Here is a 15012-nt window from a genome sequence, read left to right as displayed (position 1 = left end):
TTTCTGTTCTTTAATTTTGGCCTAAAACTATTTACTAAAGTATTATGATAGCTAGGGAACCCAGCTTTTCGTTGTGGGCTAATATCATGATATTTTAAGTCAGATCAACTATGAAAGTAAAGGTAATCTGCAATACTATGTAGTATCTACCCTTGGCAGGAAAAAAATTGGAAGTTGTCCTTCTTAGTGTCTGTGTGTGTGTATTTATATACGTAAAATCATTCATCAGTGTTTATTTTATTTAGGAACGCCGTGACAACCTCTGTGATGGTGGGACTCATCCAAACTTAATCTTAAATCTTGCAAACTGTTGCAAAGAACAAAAAGCAGGTAAGAAATTCAGATTTATTTTGAAGTCTAAAGATATCATTTGCTTGTTATTAAAAAAATCTGAGGTAGTATGTAGTATTTTCAATGATCTACTAATGCCTGATGCTTCTGAAGTTACATGGGAACGAAGAAGAGTTGGGAGGGATGGACTCTGTTGAAGTTTCAGAATTGGTTCTACCCATGTCATCTATCCCTTTTTGCTTAGTGGTGAAACTTGTAAGGAAATTGATATTCAATTTTGTAATCTTTTAAGACAGGCATGCAGAATTTACTTTAAAATCCATGACCATATTTTAATTAGAAATATTGCTTATCTTTTCCACTTTAAACTTTTTTTCTCTACAAACTATGTTTTGTGTTATACAAATAGCCAGATCCAAGCATGTTAAAAGAGTCTAGGATATGTCTTTTAGATAAGAAATGTAGCTTAATTTTTAAACATATTCCCACTTATTATCTATAGAAGGTCAAGAAAATTGTAAAGTACCAGACTCTCTAAATATGAGGAAGAGGAAGAGAGTTACTTTCGGAGAGGACCTAAGCCCTGAAGTATTTGATGAATCTTTGCCAGCAAACACTCCGTTGCGTAAAGGAGAAACACCGGTTTGTAAAAAGGATTTAAGTACCCTCAGTCCCCTGCTACTTGAACAGTCCCCAGCTCCTGAGGGGTTACTTCAACCAAATTTTGATGACAAGGGAGAGAATCTTGTAAGTGTGAAAAGTGTGGAACAATCTTGTTTATATTTTCATCAGCCCTCACCTATTTTGCATGAGCAATAATTGTGCTTTGAAATCATGAGATGGACTGAACAATGTGTCATGGTATAACTTAATGCATTTTCTGGCTAGATGACTACCAGTTTTCTCCTATTAAAAACAATTCTTCCATGACTCCTTGTACGTAGCACATTTCCTGGAGCCTAACTGCTCTTGGCTGTTAAGATGTGCCACTGTTTAATCTCTCGCGGAGAAAAAGCGCTGAGAGTTAGCTGTGATACACACCACGTCCTCAGATTTCAGAGGTGTTAAAGGTGGAAGAGCAACAGTCTTAGAATTGATAGATTATTAATGTAGGTTGTTCTTCCTCCGAAGATAAATTTCTACAGGTGCGGTTACTGGATTAAGGAATATGAACATTTTTTTGAACTTTTTGATACATACTGCTAAATTATTCACAAAGTATGTACTAATTTGAACTCACAGCACTATAGATGATTTTATTTTATTATACCTTTGTAAACCCTGGGTTTTAATGGTACTTTTTTTTTATTTATTTATTTATTTATTTATTTTTTAACATCTTTATTGGAGTATAATTGCTTTACAGTGGTGTGTTAGTTTCTGCTTTATAACAAAGTGAATCAGCTATACATACACATATGTTCCCATATCTCTTCCCTTTTGTGTCTCCCTCCCTCCCACCCTCCCTATCCCACCCCTCTAGGTGGTCACAAAGCACCGAGCTGATCTCCCTGTGCTATGCGGCTGCTTCCCACTAGCTAACTATTTTACGTTTGGTAGTGTATATATGTCCATGCCACTCTCTCACTTTGCCCCAGCTTACCCTTCCCCCTTCCCATATCCTCAAGTCCATTCTCTAGTAGGTCTGTGTCTTTATTCCCGTCTTGCCCCTAGGTTCTTCATGACCATTTTTTTTTCTTAGATTCCATATATATGTGTTAGCATACGGTATTTGTTTTTCTCTTTCTGACTTACTTCACTCTGTGAAGACACAGACTATGACAGACTATAGGTCCATCCACCTCACTACAAATAACTCAATTTCGTTTCTTTTTATGGATGAGTAATATTCCATTGTATATATGTGCTACATCTTCTTTTTTTTTAAATAGCTTAATAGGAGAAAAAGATGACTGGAAAATATTGTTAGTGAGGTTTGAACGTTTTCACATGTTTATAGGCTATTTGAATTTCTTCTCTTGAGAACCGCCTATTAATTTTACTTACCCATTTTTATATTGGGACCATCATTCAATCTCTCTCTTGCTGTTATACTTTCAAATAAGAATATTCTGCTTTTGGCCAAGATGGAATAAGAGGGACCTAATTTACATTCCCATGAGAAACAACTAAAAAGCCAGAGAAAAAGATATGAAACAGTGGTTCACCGGCATTGACTGTCCGGAAGCGCAGACAGTAATCTCTGAGGGGGGTAACAAATGAGGTAAGCCTTACGAGAGCCCCAACTTACTGCCTGGGCTGAATTTCCAGGCTGCAGCACAGGGAGGGGTTACCTTGGTGGAGCCTGGCGGTCTCCATGAGTTGAGAAGATGGATTTGGAGTCTGGAAAAGTGAAGGAGGCTGGAGTTCACAGGGTAAAATACCAGAGAGAAAAGACCTGCAGAGAGAGAGAACTCTGGAGATCTGCAAAGGGTCTCGTCAAGTCTCCAGCTGAGTGCTGGTCAACACGTCCTTGTGAGTAAACTGCCTCAGGCCAGGGAGGAACTGCCCAAATGGAGCAGAGGGAAATGCCTAGAGCTCACACAAGGCAGGAATCGTGTTCCCACCAACTCATGTAGAAAAACCTTGTAATTCAGAGGGTGTCAGGTACTCAGAAGGTATTGCTTCATTAATAGAGCAGAATTAAACTAAAAGCCTGGCAAAGCTTAAAAGCAAGTCTTGAAAGGATCTAACTTATACCCATGTAACTGCATTGCATAATGAACCTCAAGAATATCAAAACTGCTTTTGGCAGCTGTGAAGGTGGGGAGATCCCAGGGAGGTCAAGGCATCAGATCTCATTGTCCTCCCAGCCCTTCAACCCTCCCCTGAAGGCCCTCAATAAAATGGTTTTATCCTTCCCACCAAACCAAAGCAAAACAATCTAGCAGCAAATAATGTTAAACTCAAAATGTCTGGCATTCAATTAAAAATTAGTAGTTGTGTAGGAAAAGATGCCCCATAATGAGGAGAAAAATCAATCAATAGAAATAGACCCAGAAATGACACATATGGTAGAATTTCTAGAGAGACATAGAAAGAGTTATTTTAACTATATTTCATATATGTTCAAGAATGTGAGAAAAGATTGAGCTTCTTAAGAACATGGAAGATAAAGAAAAGACCCAAATCAAACTCTGTACATTATAATCTCCAGGAATAAAAATATGTTGGATGAGGTTAATAGCATATTAGAGACTGCAAGAGAAAAGATTAGTGAATTTGAAGATGTAGCAATAGAAATTATTCTCAATGACACACAGGAAAAAGACTGAACAAGAATGAGCAGACAATTTGTGATCTGGGACAACTTCAGGTGGTATAAAGTGCTTGTAATTAGGGTTCCCAAAGGAGAGGAGAGATTGGAAGGAACAGGAAAAAAATATTTGCAAAATAGTGGCTGAAAAATGTCCAAATTTGATAGAATTATTAACCCATTGATCCTAAAGTTCAACACATTCCCAGCACAAGAAACATAAAGAAAAATACACAAAGCTTAAAATCAGCAATGAATGGCCTAAAAGGAGCCAGAGAGAAAAAGACACGTGACATAAGAAGAACAAATATAAGAGAGGCAGCAGATTTCTGGTTGGAAACTATGCGAGCCAGAAGACAGTGCAGCAACATCTTTTAAAGATGTATTTAACTACTTAGAGCAAAAAAACAAAAATACCTGTCAAACTAGAACTCTCTATCCAGTGAGACCATCTTTCAAAACAAAAGGTGGAAATAAAGGCTTTTTCAGACATAACGAAAGTTGAAATAATTCATTACCATAACAGGTTAGCATTAGAAGAAGTGTTGAAAAGGAAGCCCTTTAGTCAAAAGGAAAATAGTTCTGCATGAAAATCTGCATCTACACAGAGGAATGAAGAGCACTGAAAATGCTAAATATGTGGGCAAATGTAACAGACTTCTTTTTAATTAGTCTCTGTAAAGGATAATTATTCAAAGCAAGAGTAACAACAATATTTTGTTTGGTTTATAACCTAGGTAAATAAAATATACAACCAAATTAACATAAAGGTTGGGAGGGGTTCTTAGGCTATAAACAAAGTGGAATAAGTTAAAAGATATGTACTGTAAACCCTAAGCCACTATAAAGTAACAAAAGATGCATGGGATGCAGGTAAAAGCAGTGCTTCAAGGAAAATTTTTAAAAATTAAAGCCTGTATTTGAAAATAATAGAGGTCTCCAATTAATGATCTCAGCTTCCACTTTAAGAAACTAGAAAAAGAAAAGCAAATTGAAACCAAACTAAGAAGTGGAAAGGAAGTAATAAAGATAAGTGTAAAAATCAATGAAATAGAAAACAGAAAAACAATAGAGACAAATCATTGAAATCAGAAGGTTTTGCTGCAGAAAATAATAGTAAACTTCTAATCAGACTGTTCAGGAAAAAGGGAGAGGATACTCATTAGCAATATAAGGAATAAGGGAGGTGACATAATTACATATCTTAATAATACTAAAAGGATCATAAAAGAATATTATGAACAGCTATATTTTATGCCAATAAATTCAACAACTTAAGCTACATTCCTTGAAAGACACAAGCTATCAATCTCACTCAAGAAGAAATAGGTGGTCTCGTTAGCCCTATATCAACTAAGGAAATTTAAATTGTAGTTAAAACCTTCCCACAAAGAAAACTGCATGTGCAGATGATTTTGCTAATGAATTCTACCAAACATTTAAGGAAGATACAATACTAATTCTGCATACATTCTTCCAAACAAGTTGAGTTGGGAATGCTTCCCAATTCATCAATGTCAGCAGTAGCCTGATACCATAATCAGACATCATGAGAGAAGAAAACTACAGTCCAGTATCCTCAAACATACTAACATATAAAAAGAGAATACATTATGACCAAGTGAGATTTTACCCCCAAAATGCAAGATTGGTTTATTTGAAAGACAATATGTGGAGTTCACCATATTAACAGAGTAAAACAGAAAAACTCTATGGTCATCTCAGCAGATGGAGAAAAAGCATTTGACAAAATCCAGCATTCATTTCGGATAAAAACTCTGAGCAAATTGGTGAGAAAAAAGAATTTCTTCAACCTGATAGATTTTATCTATGAAAAATTAACAGCTACCATTATACTGGCTGTGGGAAAGAAAATATTTGACATCTGCATTTATATTTACCCTTAAGGTCTCCTGAATAATACTGTAATGTTTGGTTGTGTTTATTAATGAATTTTCTTACTGTATTGGGGTTAGGATATGGGATTTTAAATAAACCAAAAAGTAACTTATTAGTGGATCATCATGACTACTTTCACTTTTTAAAAATTATTATTATATTTTAAATTATTATTTTGGTGGGTTGTAGTTAGTAAGCATGGTTTCCTTAAATATGATTGGTAAATATTATAAAACATTTATTTTTATATCCAGTATCTTGTTTTTGCTCTGACTTTTTTTGGTTAATCTTTTATTTCCCATCTTTATGCTTATTACAATTCCTCCTACAAAAATAAATACGTGTTATTTTCTTTTGGGCACATTATTTCTATGTCCACTGGATTTAAAGATATCTAATTTCTACTTTTTTCTTTGTTTAGGAAAACATAGAACCTCTTCAGGTATCATTTGCAGGTCTCAGTCCTCTTAGTAAGTCTTCAATCTCTGAGACTCTTTCAGGTAGTAACTTTGGCTTATCTGAAAATCATAAATGTCATTTTAAATATGTATATATATGAAAATCTCCTTATTTTTAAAATTTTATTTTTATTATGATCGTACTTGATTTTTCAAAAACTCAAATCGTGTAGAAAAGCTTACAAGAAGTCTCTTATCCATCCTTTTCCATTACAAGTCCATACTTTATAATCACCCACATTTAACTTCCTCCGATGGGTAGCCGCATTTTTCAAGTCACTGCAAGTAGTGGAGTTGCCCTCTCAACACTTAAGGATTGACAGTAAGCTCCTTTTCACGTTGCACAATTGAAATGATATGGATCCTAAGGGTCATTTTTAAATACACAAAATTGTTCATCAACACCAACATGGCATTTTGTGCATATGTACTTTCTGAGGTCTCTAGTGTTTTTTTATGATCATGACAAGGCAACAAAGATCTCTCTGTGCTTTCCTGACAAACCAGGACTTGGCCAGCAAATGTCATGGGCAAAGCACTTGCAATGGAACCATTATTCACGTTTCTCCCCTGGTTGAAATCCTTTAATGGATCACCAACACATCCTGTTGGCTCTAGGACACAAACCAAGCTCATTAGCACAGAATGCAAGACATGGAGTGTTAAGTTAGAGCTAAATTGGAAGCATAGCCTGTCATCTTCCAAAGCTTATGCTCTTTGACAGGTTATACTGCCTTTTATTTATACTGTTAAAAGTGATCAAATTAAAATTTTTTGAACTTGGTGAAATTAAAGTATTTTCATGTTTTTAAAAATGTTTTTGAATCTCAAAATTTATTTCTTCTGGTAATATTTATGTTCAGATATGGTGGGATACTAAAAGCAAAATTGGTATCCAAAAGTGCATCCAGTGTGTCCAATAGATAATGGATCTTACAACTTTTTGTTAGCTACCCTAATTTTGCTGTGTCTTGCTCATCAGGCACTGATACCTTTACCTCTTCAAATAACCACGAGAAAATAGCCTCCTGTAAAGTTGGTAGAGCAACGCGGACCTCTAACAGAAGAAGTGTAAGTGTTTGTATTTGGCACAACGTATCTGTTTTTAAATCTTGCACTAGATTTTTTTCTGTTTTCATGATCAAATGATCAGTTAAATCTTGGTTTAATCAATGTGTTAAGAACTAATACCTTATCCTACCTATCATGTAAGGCAGGGTAATGCTGTTTTCCTGATTTGATTTTAATTAATTCTGTTAGAAGAAAAATACAATAAACAAGATGCTTTCAGAATGTGTGTTCATGTGGAAGGTAATCTGTTTAGAAAGTTTATTTGGGATCTGTGTGGTTTTATGAGTTGTTTCGAAGTGCAAAGTGGAGAAGAGCCACATTTTTTTTTTTTAATTTTTTAATTTAATTTTATTTTTTTATATGGCAGGTTCTTATTAGTTATCTATTTTATACATATTAGTATATATATGTCAATCCCAATCTCCCAGTTCATCCCACCCCCCCCCACCACTCCCCAGCTTTCCCCCCTTGGTGTCCATACGTTTGTTCTCTAGAGTCGTTGGTGTCCATACGTTTGTTCTCTAGAGTCGCATGTATTAACAGTCAGAAAATGGCATAAATATAACTTTTTCAAAAACTACCTTCAGTTGTTTTCAGTGTGAGCATAACTCCCATCGAATGCATGTCTTTTGCAATTTTATTAAATTAGATGAACTTGGATTTTTATCTATAGCATCACAGTGCATAAACATATAGCATACTGATATTGTTTTTCACTGATCCTGTTGATGATAAACCCAGAAGTCAAACTTAGATAATCTGACGGTTCATGATTTTTCCCCCCCATAACCCATCAGTAGTTAGGTGCTACATTGTAGATGTTCAATAAATATTTGATGAATGAATAAGACAATGATTCATTTTTATTTTTTATTTTCAAAAATTTTATTGAAGTATAGTTGATTTACAAGGTACAGCAAAGTGATTCAGTTATACATATGTATATTTTTTTCATATTCTTTTCCATTATGGTTGATCTCAGGATATTGAATATAGTTCCCTGTGCTATACAGTAGGACCTTGTTGTTTATCCATCCTGTATATAATAGTTTGCACCTAAAACAATGATTCTTAAGTTGTTTTTTTTCTCTTCCATAAAATAGTTGGACAGAGTGCGTATGCTTCGGGTCAGTGTTTGATCAGAAATCAGTAATTACTGTTTCCCTCTTTTGAATGTGACTTGGTTAAAATACTTCTAATGGAATTTGTGAATTAAGCAGAAATGGGATGTAAAATGATAGAATCCGCAGGGAAGGGAAAAGAAATGTGAGAGACACTCATGAAAATTTAACTGACTGTGTTTTATGGTAGCCCTGCTTTTAATTTTCTTTATAGCAGTTGATCAGTTTTTCAGAAGAGAGTGTTTGCAACTTATTTAATACAGAAGCTCAGCCTTGTAAAGAAAAGAAAATTAATAGGAGGAAGTCTCAAGAAAGCAAGCGCGCAGACAGAGCACTTCCTAGAAAGAGTCAGGTGAGTGTGTGTTTAAAGATGTAATAAAGAGTAGAAGTGGTGCATTTCTTTGTTGTATGGTTAGGAAAACACAGAAACAAAATTTTTCCTAGTTGGCTTTGGACCAAGAGTATTAAAATCATCTTATCATAGAATCGGAAGGGCCATAAGAGATTATATACTCAATTATGAATTACCCGAGGGCCATTTTTGCATTTTCTTCATTGGGTTACATACACCCAGCACAGGGAATCACGGGTACTCAAATGTGGAATTGATTCTTATCTTTGAATCTGATCTAATCTAACCTCACCCTCTTTGGGGAATCCTCTGATTTCTTAGGGATGCGTGTGCCATCTGCCTCTTGTTTGACTTTGCTACTGCCAGTGGCTGGTTGGATGACCTCCCTGTATTGCAGGAAGGATTTAGGAACTAGCTCTGTCTTCCTCCACACTCAGAGGCCTGTGCCGGCTCATGACGTCACCACCTCTTTGTGGATAGCAGATCTAGCACCTTGACCCAGGTCCTGGTGTTGCCCTCCGCTTCACTGAGCTGGACCCTCCCCTGCCATACCCTACAGCTTGTTGGTATCCAAGACCTTCCCACTTTTAATAATACACATTTATATGTCCCCCCACTCTCTGACCCCAGCCTCCTATCCATCCAGTGTTCTCATGCCATCTCACTCATGCCTCTTCTAGTATTATATTAACTCTTCAGCTTTCAGAGATCCTTTAACTTCCTGTGTTTCCTTGTTCATCCTAAGCCGTCTCAGCTGCTTTCAACACTCTTGTCCATAATCTTGGGTCTTCATCCCTTTCATTCCGCTCCCACCCTGGATTAATGCACCATTATCCCCTTTCCCATCCAACACTGCTGCTGGAGAGACCCACAGAGGCTGCTACAGAGTCACTGTTTCAGATACTATTAGAAGTCTGGCCTCATTCGCCACCACTTTGCCACTTCACTTTCATTATTTTTCCAAGGCATTTAATAACCTAGTGATTAAATCCAGTGCATCCTTAGAGGTCTTGTTCGCAGCATTTGACATAACTGAGAATTGTCCTGTGTGGTCTCTGTTAAAGGTTTGTTTTCTTCTGCCCATTCCTAAATGTTTATGTTGCCCAGAGTTCTACTCTTTTTTCGAAATGGCTTTATTTTCTGGGTGGTTTCATATGCATCACGGTTGACGACTCCCAAATCTTTCCCATCTATTAACATAGGTTCAACTACCTACTAGACACCTTTTCTTAAAGCGCCCTGCAAACATTCTCAAAACTCAACATTTCCAAAACCAAACTTACCCATTTCACCCCAGCACACACTCACCCAAAACAGTAAATTTCCCTCCTGATCCATGAACCAAAAAGTGTTGCCTCACTTGGTTTAAACACTGTGCAAACATCCCCAAGTCGGCAGAGCCGGAAGAAACCGGATGTTGTCCTGGTTCAGTTTCTTCTTTAGGTCACACACTCCTTTGAAAGATCCTCTTGCTGAAAAAAAAATACACATCAGTTGAAAATATGCATACATCTTAGATTATGGCATTAGAGACTGGGTTCCTTCCTACTCTCTAAAAAACACTGTTACAAAGAAGGTCCACCTACTTCTTCACATGAAACTAATAGCCAGAAAGTTCAAGAAGGGTTGACCATTAAGTTTTGCCCCAACCCCTCCCAGGACCCCACTAAGCCAAAATAATTGATGTAATAGAAGGAATAGGCATAGAATAGCGAGAAGAGGAAGGGAGTGAGGAGGGGTATTCAGCAACCGACAACAGCCTTCAGTGAATTTCTGGAAGACAAGCAGATGGGAGCGGGTTGACAGATAAAAGAGGGGGAAAGATTTACAGCCCAGAATGTGCTGGGAGGGAGGGAGTGCCAGCCTGCTTATGGGAATCCCGAGGAACTCTGGGCCCAGTATTGGCAGGTCCAGTGGTGCTGAGAGTGAGAAGTGGTAGTGGAAACAGATTAATTGAAGGCCTGTATGTGAAACAATTTGCGCCAGTTTGCCCCTCACCCCCTCTCCCATCCTGAAGCTCAGAACAGGGACTGTCACCTGAATGTTCTCATTCTGGCATTTGGAAGGTCCCACAGTCTGGACAGCCAGCTCGTTTCCCTAAAGCAAAGCCTGTGGTTTACCCTCTCCATCTGCCCTGCCCTGCATTGCACAGAGTTCCTGGTAGAATTTCCATGCAAGAAAGAGGCTGAGCTGGAAAGCAGAGGAAACCCATTACCAGTTTAGCCAGTATCTTCTTAAGTAAGAGTCAGATAACTGAGTAGAACCAAGAGCATCAAAGACCAATGTTAGTAAGTTTGAAAAACTGACCCCCAGAGAGAAAGGTTATTCAGCAAATGGAAAGAAACTTTATGAAAGTAAATATTCTGATATACTCAGATTTCAGAAAATATTATCTGCAGAAAACTAAGAAGCGGGGGATGCTATGAAAAAAGAGCAGAGAAAGAAAGATTTGCAGAAATATATACAATTTGGTAGTTGGACTAGAGAATCAAGTTAAGGAAAGTTAAGGGAGGACAAGAGAACGACAGACTAGTGAGAACAGACATGGAAGACCAATCTAGGAGACCTCGTAGGAGTCTCAGAACGAGAAAATGGAATGGAAGAAGTTATCAGAATAAAAGGGAGGAGCTGAAGAGAAGAGTCTTCAAGTTGAAAGGTCCTACTGAATGCCTACAACCAAGAGAAAAGACCACAACTTCGACATGTCAGTGTGACACTGAACAATAAGGATAATGAGAACAGTGGACTTTTCCTACCAGGAAACAAGGATCGGAGTGGTATCAAGTTTAACAGCAGTCTGAATGCTGAAAGAATTCAACAGGACATTTAAAGCTTCGAAAGAAACTTAATTTAAGCCCAATATTCTGTATCCAGCCAAATTCAGTTACTGTGAAAGACACTCAAGACCGGTGTTTTTTTGTTTTTTAATATTACTGGAGGGAGATAACACTCTAGCAAAATGAGGAAGTAAGCTTGAGAACCCAGGACACAGTGGGTCTAATAGCACAGGAGAGGAGTGCCACGGAAACCTCTGGTTATAGCTGTTCAGTCAGCCTAGAAGAGCAGTCAGGCCAAATTTGAGCAAGAGAAGGGTGCTCCAGGGAGGTCGTCTCTGGAGGGAAAAACAAAAAGACGTATGATTGAGCACATGGAAGTTGTGCCATATGAGGAGAAAAAGAGGGGCTTCCCTGGTGGCCCAGTTGCTAAGAGTCCACGCTCCCAGTGCAGGGGGCCCGGGTTCCACCCCTGGTCAGGGCACTAGACCCCACGTGCTGCAGCTAAGAGTTTGCATGCCGCAACTAAAGTTCCTGCACGCGGCAACGAAGATCCCGCGTGCTGCAACTAAGACCCGACACAGCCAAGTTAATTAATTAATTAATTAATTTTAAAAAAAAGAAGAAAAAGAAAGGTCATTCTCTACCATTCCAAAGAAAAGTCTGCATGCAGGAGTTTTGGAGCGAATATGAAGCAAACTTTAGTAAGTGTGATTTCAAGCAACAATGGGGTATAAGGAAAAGGATATTTTGTAGTATTAGGAATCATCTACAGGGGGCGCCAGAGGAAAGAGAAGGAATCAGAGCTCTGTCCTTGGCAGAGCAGTGAAAAATGTTTACAGGGACCTAATCATGTGAGAGGCGAGGGTATTAACAACTAATAGTTTGGTGGTTTAAAAAGTTCAGGCGCCGGAGCCAGACACCCTGTCTAACTCCTAGTTTGGCCACTTCCAGCAGTAAAATGGTGGGCAGGATTCTTCATTTCTCTATTGGTTTTAAAATGGAGGTAGCAATGGTACTTATTCTATAAGCTTACTGGAAATATTAAACGAGTTTTAATACATATAAAATGCTTAAAACAATGCCTGGTAAGTAAGTAAGCACTATGGCTGTTTTTAAAATTATCATCTTGCAAATTAGGGGTTCAAGATATACTTTTTTTAAGTTGTTAAAAAGAAATAGAAATGTAAATTCAAAGGTAACCAAGAGAAGAAGCAAAACTAACATAGGGAAGAGGAAGGTTTAGTTTAAGAAAGCGATAGCCTCATGGTTTATGGTAAGGGGGCAGCAGAGATCTATACTGTATCGTAGGCTGAAATGTGCTAAGAGAGTGGATCTTAAAGTGTTCTTGCCACACACACACACACACACACACACAAACAGTAACTGGTAACTCTGAGGTGATGGATGTGTGTATTAACTTGACTGTGATAATCATTTTGTAATGTAATATAATATTTTATAATATAATCATTTTATAATATATTAAATCATCATGTGCACCTTAAGTCATGTGAAACCTAAATAAATACAATTTTTATTTGTCAATCATACCTTAATAAAGCTGGAAAAGTTTTGAAAATAAAATTTCTAACTTGGAAGTAGCAGTAGAATTTATAAGCATGAATTCCTTTATAACCTAGAAATGGAAAAAGTTTACAAAATATGACTCAAAAACCAGAAACAGTGAGGTCAAAGATTGGTAAATTTTGCTCCATTTGACCCAAACAGCATGGAGCATGCATGGGGAAAAAGCTCCGTAAGAAAATCTAAAAGACAAAGGACAAACTTGGAAAAAAGTTTTTGCAATTCGTATCAAAATCTCCAAGAGATTTTTGTTCAAGAAATTGAAATGAAAGGGCCCTTAAACATGGAAAACATGTTCAGACTCACTCATCATAAGAGAACTGCGAGTCTAACATGCATTGAGATACCGTTTCTTACCATTTTTGATTAGCAAAAATCCAAAAGTTTGACAGCGTACTTTGCTGGCGAGGCTGGGGAGAAATAGGCACGCTCGTACATTTTCTGGTAGTGTGAATCTCTGCGGAGGGCAATTTGGCAATATCAAGCCAAATTAAATATTTTCATTTACCCTTTGACCCAGCAATCCCATTTCTAGGAATCTATCACAAAGATCTAATGAAAAAATACAAAAAGGCATATGTACAGAGTTAGTTATTGCGACACTCTGTAATGCAAAAGATTAACAAACCAAATGTCCGTCAGATGTCCACACAACTGGTTGAATAAACTGGTGTGTTCACAAAATGAGTATTTTGTAGATGTAGAAAATAGCGGAGAAATGATCCAAACCGCTATGCAGTGATGCTAGGATGTATTTACTGTTAAGTGAAAAAAAACAAGTTGTAAGCTACCTGGTGTGGGATAAATTGTGTTCTCTCAGAATGCGTACATGGAAGCTGCCACCCCTGTATCTCAGAATGTGACTGTGTTTGGAGACAGGGCCTCTTCAGAGGTGATTAGGTTAATAAATGAGGCCCTTAGGTGGTTCCTAGCCCCAGTCCAATCTGATTGGTGTCCTTATAAGAGGAAATTTGGACACAAAGAGTGACGCCCCGGGGGGCACAGACAGGGAGAAGAGGCAGCAGGAGAGTGGCCATCTGTATGCGCATGGGAGAGGCCTTAGGGGAGATCAAGCCTGTCAGCACCTCCATCTTGGACTTACTGCCTCCAGAACTGTGAGAAGATAAATTAATATTGTTTAAGCCACCCAGTCTCTGGTGTTTTGTTATGGCAGCTAATATGGCAAACTCATATGTTACCTTTTATCTAAGGAAGTAGGGAGCATTTTTAAAAATGTATATATCAATACACATGTATATAATCTTAAACAACTACAAAAAAAAGGTGGGAGAATAGGCCAAAGACAAAATAAAACCTGGTTACCTCTCGGGAGAAGAGACAGAGGAGGGAACAGGAAGGAATGAAGGCTAGATTTCCTTGAATGTCTTTTTTACTTTTGACTTTGAACTGTGTAAATGTTCTACGTGACTATGGAACAATTATAGCTCAATTTTTAAAAATTGAAAACAAAATGAAACATGTAACTATATCAAGTCGGTGGCTTAAACTCGTAAAGAGTTTTTTCAAATCAGAAGTTTGAAAAGCCCAAATGGGATGTATCCTAAGGACAAAAATAACTGCACAAAAAGTTTAAACAGTTATGAAATACTCACTGATAGAAGAATTCAATCTAGAATGAAGCAAATAAGCAGGGTTTTGTGGGGATGTTTTTTACTGTCATTAGGAATCAAGACCCTTCACTAGAGACAAGATAAAATTGAAATCATTCAAAACCTTGTTAGGCTAATTTTTTTTTTTTTAATTTCTATTTATTTATCTATTTATGGCTGTGTTGGGTCTTCGTTTCTGTGCGAGGGCTTTCTCTAGTTGTGGCAAGTGGGGGCCACTCTTCATCGCGGTGCGCGGGCCTCTCTTGTTGCGGAGCACAGTCTCCAGACGCGCAGGCTCAGTAATTGTGGCTCACTGGCCTAGTTGCTCTGCGGCATGTGGCATCTTCCCAGACCAGGGCTCGAACCCGTGTCCCCCGCATTGGCAGGCAGATTCTCAGCCACTGCGCCACCAGGGAAGCCCTAGGCTAAACTTGAATTGTAAATATCATGAACACGTGCTTTTACCCATTTAAAATAATTTTCTAGCTCTGTCTGTTGGTAAGGCATAAAAGCACTGAGGATCCTTTGTACCTATGTTACCATCTCTACCATTTCAACTAAAAGGCATTAGCGTTACCTTAGTGAAATGGCTG

The 15012-nt window shown here is 37.8% G+C and overlaps 1 protein-coding gene across 9 annotated transcripts in view; it reads left to right on the top strand.

The window, feature by feature from the left end:
* Window positions 1-15012, top strand: part of CDCA2 (cell division cycle associated 2) — a 52732-nt gene that overhangs the window by 25408 nt on the left and 12312 nt on the right. For 4 of the 9 annotated variants that reach the window (XM_057547894.1, XM_057547900.1, XM_007192790.2 and 1 more), the window contains exons 9-13: window positions 246-330; window positions 794-1038; window positions 5868-5946; window positions 6887-6975; window positions 8311-8448. In XM_057547894.1, the coding sequence (XP_057403877.1) occupies window positions 246-330; window positions 794-1038; window positions 5868-5946; window positions 6887-6975; window positions 8311-8448 (636 nt within the window). The remainder of the gene's footprint in view (window positions 1-245; window positions 331-793; window positions 1039-5867; window positions 5947-6886; window positions 6976-8310; window positions 8449-15012) is intronic. The other 5 variants (XM_057547899.1, XM_057547898.1, XM_057547897.1 and 2 more) reach the window with 5 other exon arrangements.

The sequence above is a fragment of the Balaenoptera acutorostrata genome, chromosome 6, assembly GCF_949987535.1.
Source record: "Balaenoptera acutorostrata chromosome 6, mBalAcu1.1, whole genome shotgun sequence".
In the NCBI taxonomy this organism is placed as follows: domain Eukaryota; kingdom Metazoa; phylum Chordata; class Mammalia; order Artiodactyla; family Balaenopteridae; genus Balaenoptera; species Balaenoptera acutorostrata.
The sequence above is the reverse complement of the archived record's forward strand: the minus strand, read 5'-3'. Positions and strand labels throughout refer to the sequence as shown.